This window comes from Malurus melanocephalus, unplaced genomic scaffold (assembly GCF_030028575.1).
Source record: "Malurus melanocephalus ecotype Western Australia unplaced genomic scaffold, MMel_1.1 scaffold_128, whole genome shotgun sequence".
Taxonomy (NCBI): Eukaryota; Metazoa; Chordata; class Aves; order Passeriformes; family Maluridae; genus Malurus; species Malurus melanocephalus.
Genome location: NW_026623360.1, coordinates 1,627,375 through 1,642,524, shown reverse-complemented (window position 1 = coordinate 1,642,524; position 15,150 = coordinate 1,627,375). Strand labels below are relative to the sequence as shown.

Sequence of the window (15,150 nt, the reverse complement as noted above, 5' to 3'; positions counted from 1 at the left end):
AGCATTTACGAATCTTGTGCTGCTGGCTRTCATCCTTAGCCTCCCCCTTCGATCTTTCTCTCGGCCTCTCTTTGTTTTCCCAATTCTGTTATTGTGGAACTTCTGGGTAAAATACCATTTCCTAACTTTCAAGGTTTTTCTTTGTTGGGCTAACTTGATGCTAAGTAAATGCTAAAATAACACCACGTAATTTTWTGATAAGTAGTTTTATGGTGTGTTCTAAATTGTATTTTATTATTTGCCAAATATGGTTGATTTTTGATGGCTTGCTTTTGATCCTTTTGCAATGAACATCAGAGTGATTTTCACCTCTTGACTATAACTGATGGGGATTTCTCCTAAGAGAGAGGAATAGAAACTTGARTTAAACCGCTGGATCTAAGGATGCAGGGCTTAACCTGCAGAGACCATTGCGGTAAGGCCCCAACATTGCTGCTCCCACACCTTTGCCATCTGGACTCCCCATAGGGGTGGGCACCTCAGCCCAAACAGCAAGCTGCCCTGTGGGTTGGGCTTAGGCTTCAGAGAGCTGTGGAGCCTACAGCTGCAGGGACWCTRRCACTGGACAAGACACTGYAAGGCCAGCTCGGCAGGTTGCTCTCAGAGACTGGATGTTGCGTGTCTTGAAAAATCCTGGAGTGCCTGTGTCTGGTGGGAGGGGCCAGCCCTGCTTTGCTAAAGGTGAAGTCTTTGGSGCCCTTCTCCACCCTATACCACCAGATTTTTGAGGAAGTGAGCAGGAGGCAATTTCTAGAGCTGCCCAGGAATGGAGAAGCCAAAAGGAATGAAAAGGATTTGGAAATCTCTTCTCAAAGCCCTAACGGTCTTTGAACTTCAAAGTTTAGGGCCTAACAGAGGGGTATTTGGGAGTGGGGTATCAATTTGAAATCAATCATTCCTGATCTTTCCTCTGTGCAGGGTCACTTGCTGAAATGTAACAATTTTATGTTCAAGTTGCAAAAAAATCTGCCGTCTGTCCTGATATATGTATTCTGTGGGTGGTAGTTACTTAAGCTATTCTGCAGCAATTTGGATGTGCTTGAGAAGAAAGTACATAATTTTGTAACTGCAARTGTTCTAAACCTTTCTTCAAGGTTTGCAAACATGCAACACATTATCCCAAATGATTAGGAGCATACAGGAATATTTTGAGCTATTTCAGGTTGGTCTGCAGAAAATTGCTTTGTTCCACTGACTGCTCATAGGCTGGAGAAATAAATCATCTGTGACTTCAGAAAATCCACTGTGCAGGTGAGCAGAAGGGAGACTGGTCTTGCATAGCCAGAAGTGATCCTCACACCATGTTGACTTCCTTCTCAGGGAAACCAGAACTTGTTTGGACTTCTTACATAAATGTGATTAAAGAAATGTTGTGACTGGGTTCTCACAGTTTCTTCACAGGTGCTCTGAATTTCCTGGTTTGTCTTGGCATTGCAAAGGTGAAGAGAAGAGATTAAAAGACCGTTTTTGAGGCTAAAGCATCCTGCTGCCTTCAGTATTCTTATGCTCGAAACAATTCCAAAATGATACCAGCAAGGAACAAGGTTAGTAAGTTTACATGTAATTTAATGCATTTGTCTGACACTAGAATATACAGTTCTTCAAAGTGGAAGGCACAAATTGTTAAAAAGAGCTCTTCTTAAACATTTCTGGAGTACACTGACCAGAAGACAAATACCTGGTAGCTCTAGTGGGACACATCATAGCACTAAAGCGCTGTGCCTAGTGGTAAACAGAAGATTCATGCCACAATTATGCCTGTCACTGTTTGGGACACCATTCTGGAAACTCTGTTAGTGTGTGGCTGGATTTCTTGTTCTGAATATAAGGGAGTTTGAGTTCCTGCTTTCTTCTGGTAACAGTTAAAATGCTGTTGTCATGTAGCATATAATGCTGTTATAGGGCACCAGTACTTTCCAATCAGGACTTTTAGTTTGCTGTAAAACCCAATCAGAAATTCAACCCCTTGTGGGTTGCCTAATAAAGGTGTATTTGTTTTGTCAACTTCTAATTAGAAAACTAATGGTAGAAGTAGTTCAGATAAAAATAAAATAAGGCCATAATTTTATATAAAAAAACCTATTGAGAAAAAAATGGTTTTGGCTGAAAACTGCTTATTCAGGTTTTTCCTTGTTGCGATTGTCCTTCCAGATCCGATAATTGAGTGCAGAAGCCAAGCTTAGCCAAGCTAAATAAGGAACCATCAAATAAGCTGCTGTTTTGTTGATGTTGTACCAGGAAGCAGCTGTAGCTGTTGCTGTACCAGTTGTGAGCAGGAGAGTCACCAACCCCTGAAACACAGAATGTGGTTAAGTGTTGTTTTCACTCCTTGCATTTCCTTTACTCCACAGTCCACTCCTTCCACCTAGCTSTGGCACCTGTTCTATCTCTCTGAGTTAAATCCTTCTCAGAAAACCAGCCAGCAGGAAAAGATTATAGATTCCTGCTGTGATAAGAGCTATGAATCACTTCAAGTCATAAAACAATACAACAGTACAGGTGGGAGCAGAGGGAAAATTAAGTCTCTCTCACCCATACCCTCTTTAGTGGGCAGTGAGACACTTCCCAGTGTGACTTGGAGCAAGCAGACTTGTCCAGTTTGTTCATGTCACCATTGCCACCTGAAAAGATGAGGTGTGACTGAATCTGTGATGGATTGCCGAGTCTTTCCCTGTTACAGCACTGCATGTACATCTAGAGAACCAGGAAAATATTTTATTTTTTTATTACCAGCTCTTATTTTTGAGACAGGCTATTTCTCTTAAGAGAACTGCAGAAAATTAATCTTTTCTAAAGTGGGTGTTGATCACTGAATAATGCAATAAGCTTCTTCTCACTGCGGTTTCCCAGAAAGACCTGGGAATTACAGTAAGGCACAAATGTTTGCATTTTCTAGTCACACAAAGCTCTTACCAAAGGCTGGCAGAAAGAGCTGCTTGAAATGTATCCATTTAACAATAGTCTAGATCTGTAAATTCTTTCAGGTGGCTGCTGGCATGCATTAAAGATAATTTTAGAAAATTTCTGCAAGCCATATTCTGTACTCAGGGCCATTCTCAGGGAGAAAAGATTATGACACAAACCTTCCATGTTGGTACCTTKTAAGTAAGAGTTGGAGCCTTTGATTAAGAAACTTAGTTTTACACTTACCCATCCCATTTTGTGAGCTCCAAAAAATATTGGAGTCCATGCCCAGTTTAATGCCAGGTTCCCTGCATATAGACCCAGAGGAACCACTGACTTTTCATTGAAGCCCCCCAGTTCCTTCCACACCAGGTAGGAGCCGTATCTATAGAAAATAAAAAGTAAGTGTAATTCACTACACTGCTTAAAGCTACCACACATTTTTGATCAAATGAAATAACTTCGGTGCTAGGGTACAGATTAGGTTGGAAAATTTAGATATCCAGGCACTACTTGGCAGAGTAACTGACAGCACAGGCTTGATCAGCTGCTCTGGATAACAACATGGAGAGAAAAATTTCCAGTCATGCTAAGAGTTCTCACTTCTAAGTGCATAGGAGCAGATAACCCACTGCATTTCAGTCTTAAAAGACATGTTGAAATGGAAACATGTCTAAGATGCAAATAGTGAAGAAACTTTGTTTTGGTTACTGGGACATGGTACTTTAAAAATTCTAAAAATTAAACTCCACTCTTTAAGTGGATGAAATAAGTGGTATTGAGTGGGATCCCAAAGCAAAGCTGAGTATGGGGAGCAGGAGGAAACCCTTTTATTACTTTCATAGGCCATTACTTTCACAGGGACTGAACAATGCAGCTTTGGTATCTTGGCAGTTTGATTGCAGAGAATTATTAAAGCAAAGGGAGGGCAGGGTAAGCATTAGAAACTTAAGTTTTCTAARTGAGTTCCAGAGCACAGTGTGGACTTGCATATGTTCATGCATCTAACTTAAACTTCAGACCAAGATCATGATGTACAAATCGAGGAAGCTAAATGTCAAGAAAGGAAGATAAGCTTATTAAATCTTACTTTTAGTTATTTATTGCTTTCCATACATTCAAGAGATTGTGGAGGAATGAAATGTCTTGTTCATTCAAGGAATGTGTGTGCATGATGGATTAGAGAAGAAAAGCCTGCTCCTAAGCATGATCTTTTCACTGGGCTTAGATGTATTATACTTAACCAAGACCATCCATCTCATTATACTGATTCTGCTAGGGTATTTAAGCTACTACYCGGATTTGTGATGAGGAATCCAGACACAGGGTCACAGATTGTGCAATCAACTTGAAGGAAGTTGGGAAAGCCACCCACATCTTTTCTCCTTGATAAAAGGCATGTTTYTATTCACAGGCCAGTAATGATCTCATTCAAATGCTAACTCTTGAAATATGCAAGTATTACACTTAAGTAAGTTAAAAAGTAGAGTCTGTAAGAGCAGAAAGATAAGAGATTACTGGTGGGGAGGGACGGGACATAAGGCTATAAAAATTACAAAGTTTTCCTGGAAAGAAAATGAAAGCAAAATGAGAGAATGTTGGAGTGCCAGTCTAGCATTCAGTTTCATCCATTGTATTATTGAGCTCTGTTAGAACAGCTCTATTCTAATTTCCCCCCTTCTTTATTTTTTCTAGTTTTCCCTAAACTACTGGAAGACATACTTAGAAGAATTCTGTCCCAGTGTTTCCTTGCTCCACTGTTTCCMGCTTGGCAAGTTCTTCCCCTCAGAATGAATGAGGAAAGCAACTTAATGGCAGCTTCTCAAGCTCCTGCTTCTGGTGTGGATACTTCTGCATGCAAAATGTCCTATTAAACCCACACACAACTCCCAAGACCTGTTTTTACCTGTTAAAGAGGCAGCTTGACACARTTTCTTACAAACATACAACCACAGGAGTACAGTCATAGTTCTCTGCTCCAGCATGATACAAAAAGCAAGTTTGAGATCAGATAAGTGCCTTRATACAATGTGAAAAACATACCCCATAGATGTATAGAGAGTTCCCCAAACAGGAGCAAACACCCAGTTAGGTGGACACCAGGATGGCTTCTGTAGAGTTTCATACCATGTTGGGATTTCCTTTTTGGTTATACTGCTTCCTAAAAATCCTCCTGCATGGGGCAGGAGTGTGAAACCTACTGCTGGGGCCCAAGCTGGTACCACTTCCATTGAGACAGCAAATCTGAAACAAAACCAAACATTGACTGAGAGCAGTTTTAAAGTGCAACTGCAAAAGTTTCCATGCAGTAAGAAGTGTGTATTCCTGTATTCACCAAAAAGCCCATAGCCTCAGTAAAATGGCAGAGCCAAATAAGAAAAGAGCATGTGCTTTCCTGTGCTCAAGCAAAATAATGTTCTGTGTTGTCTGCAGGATGTTCAGTGGGAGTCAGAGGGATGTGAATCAATAGAGGACACTTGAGAAAYTGCCTTGGAAAATAAACACCATGGAGGACAAGGATAAGGTAAGTACTTAAATGATGTTTTGTAAAACAAGGAGGGAGAACTGGATGGGAGCACATCTTTGGCTCTTTCATRCAACATTCAATCAGTTGCAGTAATTGTAGCTGCCAAGCCCATGATATTAGCCTGCAGAAGTAGGGCTAAGTMATGCCTTGCTCTGCTAGGCCATGCTCCTTTATTTAGGGTACAAGCAGCAGGAAAAACAGCAAGCAAGGAAGGAGGAAAAGCCTTCATTGCACATTTTCTGGCCAAAAGCCAAATACTACAGAAGAGCTGTGCTTAGTTTACTGAAATGTAAACATTAGACCTACCATAAAAGAGGGCAGAACTGAAAGATGTTTTTYCAGATATACAGTAGGCAAATATACCCAATTCCTGTTCACCTTTTATGCRGGAGAGAGATTATGTTTCAAGAGATTGCAGCAGTGGGGAAAGGGCAACTGCGGAAGGCCCTGGAGAGAAAGTAAAGTTTGAGATCAGTGAGCATTTCAGAGGCTTGTTAGAAAAATGTGCCATATTGATACTGTCTTGACTGTTGTCTTTCCCTGGATTTCAGACCTTCTATTGCTRGTCATGAGTGCTAGGATGAGGAAGCAGGGAGTGGGGAAGAGGAAATCCTACTTGTAACAGATGTGCTTAAACCAATAGGAAATGGCACAGATGATGTTGCATTGTCACAGTTCTGACCCCATAGATTTCTGTTTGGAGATCAGGTGTAAGCTTGGGCAGCAAGGGAGCTCKTGCATTATGGTTTTTGTCCCTGCACTCGGGGCTTTGCCCATACAGCCTCACAGATGGCAAGATTTCAGTGCTAGGACCACAATCCAGTTTGCATGGGATCAAGAGAAATCCTGGTGATAGAAGCAGAGCAGAGTTTTGAAGGTAAGCTGAGAGCATGGAGGCAAGACATGCAGGATGAGGAAGGTGAGGAGTAAACAAGACAGGGCAGATAGGCCTGGACTGTGGGCTTGGGGAAGTTGGCAGTGAATAGAAATACACATWAAAAAGGCAGCAGACAAAACCATTAAAGAGATACAAATCAAGGTCAAAAACAGAACAAAAGACTGAATGGGTGAAAAAAATTAAGCAAGGAAGAATTCAAAACTCAGGCTGGGGAGAAGGAGGAGAGTGATGTGGTACTTTGCTATGATAGGATCAGTTTGGTCTTGGGTGGAGGATGTTCAAGRGAGGGAGGAAAAAACTGCAGAGTTCTTTGCTGTGGTCATTGCTGCCATACTTCCTACYAAATGGATTCTACTTATGAGAAAGCATCTTGAATTGAGCAGAGAAGTTCCCCTGTCCTCTGCACTTAGATCTGTRCAGTTATCTCCCAAGGAAGCTCTCAGTTGCTGTGTACACTACTTGTCATCMCTACTGACCAGTGTGAAAGGCTCTGCATTTACTCAGATGTGAAGCAATTGCCATGTGTCAGAGCAACCAGGTATGATGGGAACAAGAGGTCTGAGCACAATGATTCTCTTTGGTTGCCTTCCGATGAGTAATTTCCAAAGGTTGAGATAGAAATTTAATAATAAGGTTAAGTTAAGTTAAAAAGATCTTGCTAATTTTTAACCCTGTTGCTTTTGCTCTGCTATAGAGAGGCCAGGCTTAGCTCTCCACACATGCTATGATCTGTGCAACTCCAGCACAGCTGCCAAATACTATTTTTTTGAAAGTAAGAACCCAAAGGGGGTTAATGYTTTATTTGGATGTTCATAATATAAGGGTGGTTTCTTCGCAGTGTTCAGCAACCGAACTTTATCAGGGGTTCTGTCAGCTTCCCCCAGGGAGCAAGTCTGAAAATGTTTTGTAAGCTGAAAGTGCTAAATACTATAAAACTGAAACAATACTACTCCATTACAATCGTCAGTGAATAAATGATGCAGCTATACATCTGTACCCATGCATGTTGGAGGAAGAACACTGAAATAATTCTTTAGTGTTAAGAGAAAGAAAACCAAGAAGGCAAATAGAAACAGGGAAGGCACAAAGAAAAAAATCAAGAAAAGTGAAGTCACTCATGAACAGCAAAGGAGAGAACATCAAAGTGAAGAGCTTGAATGTAGCAGCTGGAATTGAATGTTGGTGTCCCAGTCTTTTAAGTACTATTGCTACTAACAATTATGTGCTATATTTCCTAATAGTATCTCTCAGGATTTCCCAAGTGTGGCAAAATACTCTGTCTTGCAAGGAGAAAGAGGGATGAAACCATAAAGCAACATGTGCTGGCAGCAAGACCACAGCTGCCTAGTAGCCCATGGCTGTCCATTAGCAGTGGGAGTTCCTGTATTTTCATTCCCAAGAAATTAAATACTAGTATCAATTTTCCATAAAAAGCACTGTTAACTTGAAAAACAGCATTAGTTGATTATGGAAGAAGCCCTGTCCATCTCTCTTTGGTTACCTGATGTAGGTCTTAAGAGAATGAGTAAAAGGCAAGGATGCACTGGAGAGTCTGTGCATTGGCCAGTGCTGCAGTCTTTGTTTGCCTGTGCAGCAAAAGAGCTGTGCAATGTTTACAGAACACCCTGTACATTTTCTAAAATTAATGTAATCACAGAGGTTCATCAGCTCAGCCTTCCTTTCAGTGTATAGCAGATGCTCTGAAATTACTTGGTGAGAACTTACACACCACAGATTTGCTAACACAGACCCGCTGGCTGCAGCAGTATTACTCAACCTAACAATGATAACTACTTTCCTGATCATATCCCAGCTCCAGGGCGAGTTGCACAATATTCTTGCACCCTTATTTTCWTGCTGAAGAACACTGGATGTCTGGAAGATAATGCAGCATGCCCAGCAGATACCTGCCTCTAAGAATCACCACGGTTGGAAATATTTTCTTCTCACACACACTTAACTTGTTTACTTCTTTTCCTCTCTTATCTTTGACCTGCAACATAATTTTCATCATCCTGCCCATTTTCTGTTTAGCCCTAGTGTGACTTCAGGCAGTTTCAGCAGTGTAGTGAGGACTGCAGTAGGCCACTTTGTTTGGCACATTAGAATAATTTCTCTAGGTATTTAAAAACATCTGACTTACCCAAAGTTGGTTCCAGCTACATAAAGGTAAAGGATAAATTAAGGGGGAGAAGCCCCAATAGTTGAATTTGTTACCTAATGGCTGTCTCTCTTTTTGTTGTTTTTCTATAGTGGCCTAAAGTGAAGAAAAAACTAACAGAAACTTTGTGTCCTCTGAATAAAACACGGTGCACCCGAAGAAAGGGATGGGGTGCTCTGTGGGTGGGATTAGATATATCATGACAGAGCAGCTGACTTGCTTCAGCCTGATGMAAATTGAACTACACCACTTCTTTGCCTTGAGGAGGTCTCTGAAAGACAGGTGGGTGCCTTTCCCTCCTTGGGGCACTTGCAGGGAGAGCTCTGCCAGCAGGAACAAGGAAGGTAGGAAAGGAGAATTGCTTTCATCACGTTTTCTTAAACCCCTGTGCTGATAAAACTTTTGACGAGTTCCATTCTTGTGCCACTTAGGGCTGGCTACCCAATCACATGAGGCTTAAAAATCGCATTAAAAACACAAAGGAAAATCCCTCAGCGGGACTAAATCACCCTCACAGCCCTGGGGTTCCTTGTGCCCTCTATTTGGAGATGGACTGACAAAGCTGTGCCCCTTGGGGGTCCCCAAGACAGATATCTGCCTTCAAAAAAAAATGTATGGTAGAGGATGAGAAGGCGAGTAAGGCTCTGCCCAGTTCTGAGAGGCAGCATACAAGCTTTTCCCCAGGGAAAAGGCATCTTTGTGAGATAGCTCTCTAAAGAATTAAGGATAACATATTTAATTTATAATCATAAACTGTTTATGCTCATTGTGGTTTTAACTCCTGGGTAGCTGCAACACCAAAATCAAAGTTATGTCACAGTCTATGACAAAGAATACAGTTACCACAAGAAAAAAAAAAGCAGTGAGCTTTGCTATCTAATCTCAAGTAATAGAGACATTTCAAATAATGAATGTTATAGAATATAAATAGAATATAAATATCTAACAAGTGTATATGCTTATAATATTATTATATAGTATTTAGAATTAAAAATAAAACTATGATATTTATTTAAGAGTATAATGCAAGGTGCAGAGATGAAAAMAAAAAAATCTCACTGCCCAGGGTACACTTCTTTCAAAGTGGCAGAGCACATRTTGTGCAAACACATCTGTGATTTATTCACATACTGGGAACTGAAAGGGTACTGGAGCAAAATCTTTGCTGGGATAATTTGCCATTAACTGCTCAGTCTCTTCTCATTGACACTTATGTTACAGGTGGAGGCAGCCACAGGCTGGGATGTGGTCACATACATGTCATATCTCCTATGTTACTGCCCATATATTTCAGCTACCTTGAGAAGTACAATGGCTTTTCCAAGTATTTTACCTGGAGGCTGATAAGCATGGAGGAAGTCACAAAGTAACACAGCAGAGAGAACAGAAAAGAGAAAAATCTGCTCACTGTGATGCTTTCAAATCAAAGGCCCAAATCAAAAGTCAACATAATTTCTTGCTATTGTGACACATTTTCCTCTTCCCAAGCTCTACTAACAGTCTCTTTTACTGAGCTGCTCTGACTCAATGCTTGATACTGTTTCATAACCTTACGTGATGCAAAGTCGTTACACAATTGCAACTCCGGTATAGCAACTTTCACTTTTTAAAAAATAATCTTACCACTAAACGGTCAACTCATATCACGGTGCRTTTTGTGCTGATTTATAAGCATTACTTAAAAACTCAGCATTAAAACCAAAGCCCTTTCTTTCACCTTTTAAGAAATGTTCCTCAGCGACACTGAAGGAAGATACTTTTAGTTAAATAGCACCACGAAAACACGGGGGGGAGAGCGAATGTACCCCGTGTRCGCGGCAGAGCCGCCGCTCCCGGTGAGACTCGAGGAACAGGTTCTGCCTTTCGGGCGTGCGCGCACAGACGGCCGTGAACCACTGAAAAACTCATTTGCCGGATAAAAATTATTAATAAGCCTCCTAACTTGGTTCGTTTTTTTGTTTTAAAATATATTTTCCACATTAAACAGCGGCATGGAAAAGCCCTGAGTGTTTGCCCAAGTCCTCTCGGCTCGTGAGCGGCGGCACTGTCGCGCCCCGCCCGTCTCCATCCAGCGCCGCCTGTCCCGTCCTGCCCGGTGGGATCCCAGCTGGCCGGCACGGGGCTATCGCCGGCTGCAGGAAGCGGGATGGCCCCCCTCACCCTGCTCTGCCAACCCGCGACAGAACCGAGGACGGTCCCGGCGGCGGCAGAGCTCCAGGAGCGCCGGGACCCTCGCGGGGGCTGGGGCGGGGTCRGGCGGCCCCTCCGGAGAGGCAGCCGGGCCCCGTTCAGGAGCTGCATTCCCCCCTAGAGCTCCCCGTCCCATCTTCGCCATGCCAAGGGCAGCACCGGCGTTACCTCCTCTCCACGCTGCTGCCGCTGCCGGTCGCGCCTGCTCTGCCGGGAGAAGGAAGCACCGCCCCCGGGGCCGCGCGGGCTCCCCGCCCCGGGGCGGGCTCTCGGCTCTGGGCAGGCGGAGGCGCCTGGCACGGACCCGGCTCAGGGCGGCGAGCGCCGGGGCGGCTCGACCGATTTCCCTCCCTCCTTTCCGTCCCCTCTGCCGGCGCCCGGCTCGGCAGCGGCTGCCGGGCGGGGCCGCCCCGTTCCCGTGGCAACGCCCGTTCCCGGGCGRCGGCCATGGGCGGCTGGGCCGCGGCGCCATGGCGGCTTGGTGGCTGCAGCGGGCGCGGCGGCCTCCGCGGCGCTGTGCGGCGGTGGGGCAGCTCCCGCCCCGGCGCTGGGGACCCGGCGGCGACCCTGAGCGACCTCCTGCAGAGCTCGGTGGAGGCCGAGGAGCCGGGCGAGGCGGCGGTGAGGCGGGAGTGGCGGTGCCCCCGGGAGGGCACGGTGCTGCTCTTCCCCGGGCAGGGCAGCCAGTTCGTGGGAATGTGCCGCGGGCTGCAGCGCTACCCCGGCGTGCGGGACATGTACCGCCTGGCCGAGAAGGTGCTGGGCTACGACCTGCTCTCCCTCTGCCTGGAGGGGCCGCGGGACGCGCTGGACCGCACCCAGCACTGCCAGCCCGCCGTGTTCGTCGCCTCCCTGGCCGCCGTGGAGAAGCTCAACCACCAGCAGCCTGAAGTGAGGGGCGCGGGGGGCCGGGCCGGGGTCGGGTGGCGGCGCCTCGGGCCTGTCCCGCGGTGCGGCTGAGGCGCCGCTCGGCTCTGTCCCCGCAGGTGGTGGAGCGCTGCGTGGCGGCCGCCGGCTACAGCGTGGGGGAGTTCGCGGCGCTGGTCTTCGCTGGAGCCCTGGACTTTGCCGAAGGTGCCTGGTGGAAGTGCGGAACTCCCTGCTAGGATCTCTCACCCCGGGCCCGTGCTGTTTGCAAAGCATTGCCTGTCATCACTGTGTCCCTCACGTTGTTTGTTTGTTTGTTTTTTTAATTAGAGGAAGAATTTTACTTTCTACTTCCCCTGTTCGTTTTAACATGTGTAATCCAGCATTAAAAGCATTGACGTTCCACAAGAGTGCACAACTGCCGTTTCTTGCGCGCAGGTGCCCGCGCTCCCATTCACCCAGCATCTCTTGTTTCTCTCCATAGCGCTGTACGCGGTGAAAGTGCGCGCCGAAGCCATGCAAAAGGCGTCGGAAGCTGTTCCCAGTGGAATGCTCTCGGTTATCGGTCGGCGAGAGGCAAATTATAAATTTGCCTGCCTGGAAGCCCGTAAACACTGTGAATCGCTGGGTATAGAGAACCCCGTGTGCACAGTTTCAAATTATTTGTTTCCAGACAGCAGAGTCATTGCAGGACACTTAAAGGTATTGCTTCAGAATAACTATTCCTTCAGTTGAACTGAGTATTTCACTTTTTTWAAAAATTTTACTTTGCACTTTTCTGTGGGTGTTATCTATAGCCTTAGTTTGTCCAAATAAAAGTATTTTATCTGTGGGKTTTTTTCCCAGCATGTGTTCAGTTGTTGGGTAGGGAAAGGAGTCCCTTTATCACAGCAAGTCTGATGTGGGGTGGCTGAGAAAATCTTTGTTGTGCAAGACTCACTTCTCTCTCTCTTTTATAGGCTTTGGAGTTTTTGCAGGAGAATGCCCGAAAATATTATTTTAAGCGTGCAAAAATGCTTCCAGTCAGTGGGGCTTTTCATACCAGACTTATGGAACCAGCAGTAGAGCCTTTGGCTGAAGTCTTAAAATCGATTGAGATTCAGAAACCACTGCTCTGTGTGTATTCCAATGTTGATGGCAAAAAGTACATGCACTCAAAGCACATTCAGAAGCTGTTAGTGAAGCAGGTGGTGTCACCAGTTCTGTGGGAGCAGACCATGCACTCAGTGTACGAAAGAAAGCAAGGAACGGAATTTCCTTACACCTATGAAGTAGGGCCCGGGAATCAACTGGGAGCCATTCTCAAACAGTGCAATTTAAAGGCCTGGAAACAATATAAACATGTAGATGATCTGGAAGATGAGGAAACAGCGGAAATTTAACTAACATTTTGAGAAAAACCCACACAACTTATTTTTTCTGATTTAAAACATGCTCCCAAAAGAGGAAGTCTTAAACATTCTTGGCTTCTCATGTCATAAGGAGCACTATTTGCRTAATTGCAATGAACATTTTCCTTTGAGTTCCTCAGGTGTGGAAGGGGAGAGCAAAGTTTGGCTCTTCCATCTGTTTTGGGACTGCAAAGCTATCCACAAACAGGCCAAATAGCATTGTTCAGCCTCAATCCTGCAAGCATCTTTCCCTCTCTGTTTTTTTGGTTTGGTGTTTTTTTGGGGGGTGTTTTTTGGGTGTGGATTCAAGTTACAGTTGGTAGCCGTGACTGTGGGGTGCAGGGATCTTCTGCAGGAATGCAGGGGTAGTACCAGGCTGTTGGTTCCAAGTTGTGSAGGACTTTGTTCTGGGCTTGAGGGTGCATTTAAAGGAGCCATTTGTTGATACTGCTTTCAGTGTGTTGATATTCCTGTTTTSTAACTCAGCTGACTTTGTGGGATGTTCATCTATGTAAAATTCTCTTATTTTGTATCCATAATTGCCAGGTAGCAGCTGGGTAAGGCAGAAGATGTTACTAGAAAAATTATTTTCCTAAAGTTAAACTATAAATAAACTATGAAGTTTTTCTTGCTATTTTTATGCTTTGGGGTGCATCATTATTGGCTCTGTCTACATGGGGATGTAAGTAACTTTCACTCCAGTTTTCCAGTGCCACACTGTTTGTACTAAGTTATACAAGAAATGTTAACTGGAAAAAAAAAGCTTAACAAAATTATTATGTGCATTTCCTGGCAGCAGGAAATGATGAGCTGGAGAGCAGCAGGGTTGCCCCGAACCCTCCTGAAAAGAGCTTCCCGGTTCCCATTTGTATTTTGGTATTTCAGTGCTGTATTTTATTTCCTTATACATTTACAGATGTATAGGAAAAATTTAGGATATATTACTTAAGTCAAGTGACTGACCATGCCTTCAATAATGTATTCTGAAATGCAGGAGAACTTCCTAATACAGTATCACTCATTCTGTAATTTCACATTTATGAAAGGGAGAGTGAATTAAAAACACTGGCCTTGATTATCATTGCTAAGTGGACTGTTATTGAACAGTTCTTTCGTGGACTGCTCTTGCAGTACAAATTCCACTTTTACCATGTGTAAACATTAACAGTTAGTAAAATACTGAAGAATTTGTCAGCTTTCCCATTGGACTGTTAGAGGCTGATGATTATGGGGTGGAATTACTGTAAAGAAAATTATTTCAGTGAAGGATCCTGCATCACAGGTAAGGTGTTAATTATTCGGTAAAGCATACCATAGTTTTCAGTTAGAATTATTGGTTAGATTATTGCAACTAAATCCCATTCATATTATTAAACACTGGATTATGCTGTGTTAGAAGTTTCTGACCATGTCTTGCAAGAACAAATGCAAGTGACTTTCAAACCAGCTTTTATGTTAGTTGGAACTAAGCATGGTGTGTTGGTGGCATTAATTTTAGTGCTTTAAATTTCTGGACTCTTTTTAATTATTAAACTTCGCTGAAAATGTTAGAAACATTTTTGTATTTGTACTATTCTTGCCATAAGTTTTTTCTTTTCTTCCCCCCCCATTTCACTTTGTTGTACTTTTTGCTTGGAATTAAAGCTCTTTGGTAAAACCATGCTAGAAATTTTTTGTTTGCAGACCATTAGATAACCTTCACACCTTTGTCAGCTGCAGAATGCTGAAGGGAAGTCTGTATCCTAAAAGCATTCCAATCTTGTGGGCCTTGTTTACTTAGTGGGAAGAAGGACCCAATCACCGCTGTGGGGTATTTGCTTTTCTTCTGAGCAGCAAGTGAGCCGAGGCTGCTCCRAAGTTTAGAGAACTTTGTGTCTCCAAGACTAGAAGTCAAAGGGTATCGTGCTCTTGTGCTGATGTTGCAATTTCTAGGAGCAGAGAAAGTGTGATGGAGTCTTCGTACCTCTGTATTGAGGGCGTTCAGGGCTTGATTTAGTGTGATGCCTGTCAGCACAACCGAACCTCGTGTGCTTGGTAACACCTGCCTGTGCCTGGGCACAGAGTGGCCAGATAATTAAGAACCCTGGATCTCCATGCATTTCTTTAATGTGTTTGCTCACCTATCCCCTCTGCTTCGGGAAAATTAATGTTTAATATGTGAAAAACTAGTGTGGCTCCTTCGCCTGTGAACAAGCAGAAACAGGATGTGGAA

The 15,150-nt window shown here is 44.0% G+C and overlaps 2 protein-coding genes across 4 annotated transcripts; one reads left to right on the top strand and one right to left on the bottom strand.

Annotated features, from left to right (window-relative positions):
- Nucleotides 1-1,549: 1,549 nt before the first annotated feature.
- Nucleotides 1,550-10,930, bottom strand: TSPO (translocator protein). Of its 3 annotated transcripts, XM_057370566.1 has the most exons (5): nt 10,849-10,911; nt 5,810-5,878; nt 4,948-5,148; nt 3,151-3,289; nt 1,550-2,291 (listed from the first exon to the last, which is right to left on the bottom strand). In XM_057370566.1, exons 3-5 carry the CDS (start codon nt 5,133-5,135, stop codon nt 2,115-2,117), a joined length of 504 nt encoding a protein of 167 aa, XP_057226549.1. In that variant the 5' UTR covers nt 5,136-5,148; nt 5,810-5,878; nt 10,849-10,911; the 3' UTR covers nt 1,550-2,114. The 3 variants fall into 3 exon arrangements, with proteins under 3 accessions (XP_057226549.1, XP_057226547.1, XP_057226548.1); XM_057370564.1 differs by lacking the exon at nt 5,810-5,878 and having other exon boundaries at nt 10,849-10,930; XM_057370565.1 differs by lacking the exons at nt 5,810-5,878; nt 10,849-10,911 and adding an exon at nt 5,738-5,803.
- Nucleotides 10,931-10,957: 27 nt separating this feature from the next.
- MCAT (malonyl-CoA-acyl carrier protein transacylase) lies at nt 10,958-14,570 on the top strand. Its single transcript, XM_057370563.1, has 4 exons — nt 10,958-11,571; nt 11,667-11,754; nt 12,032-12,249; nt 12,507-14,570. The coding sequence occupies exons 1-4, from the start codon at nt 11,128-11,130 to the stop codon at nt 12,927-12,929; spliced, it is 1,173 nt and encodes a 390-aa protein (XP_057226546.1). The 5' UTR covers nt 10,958-11,127; the 3' UTR covers nt 12,930-14,570.
- The last annotated feature ends 580 nt before the right edge of the window (nt 14,571-15,150 follow it).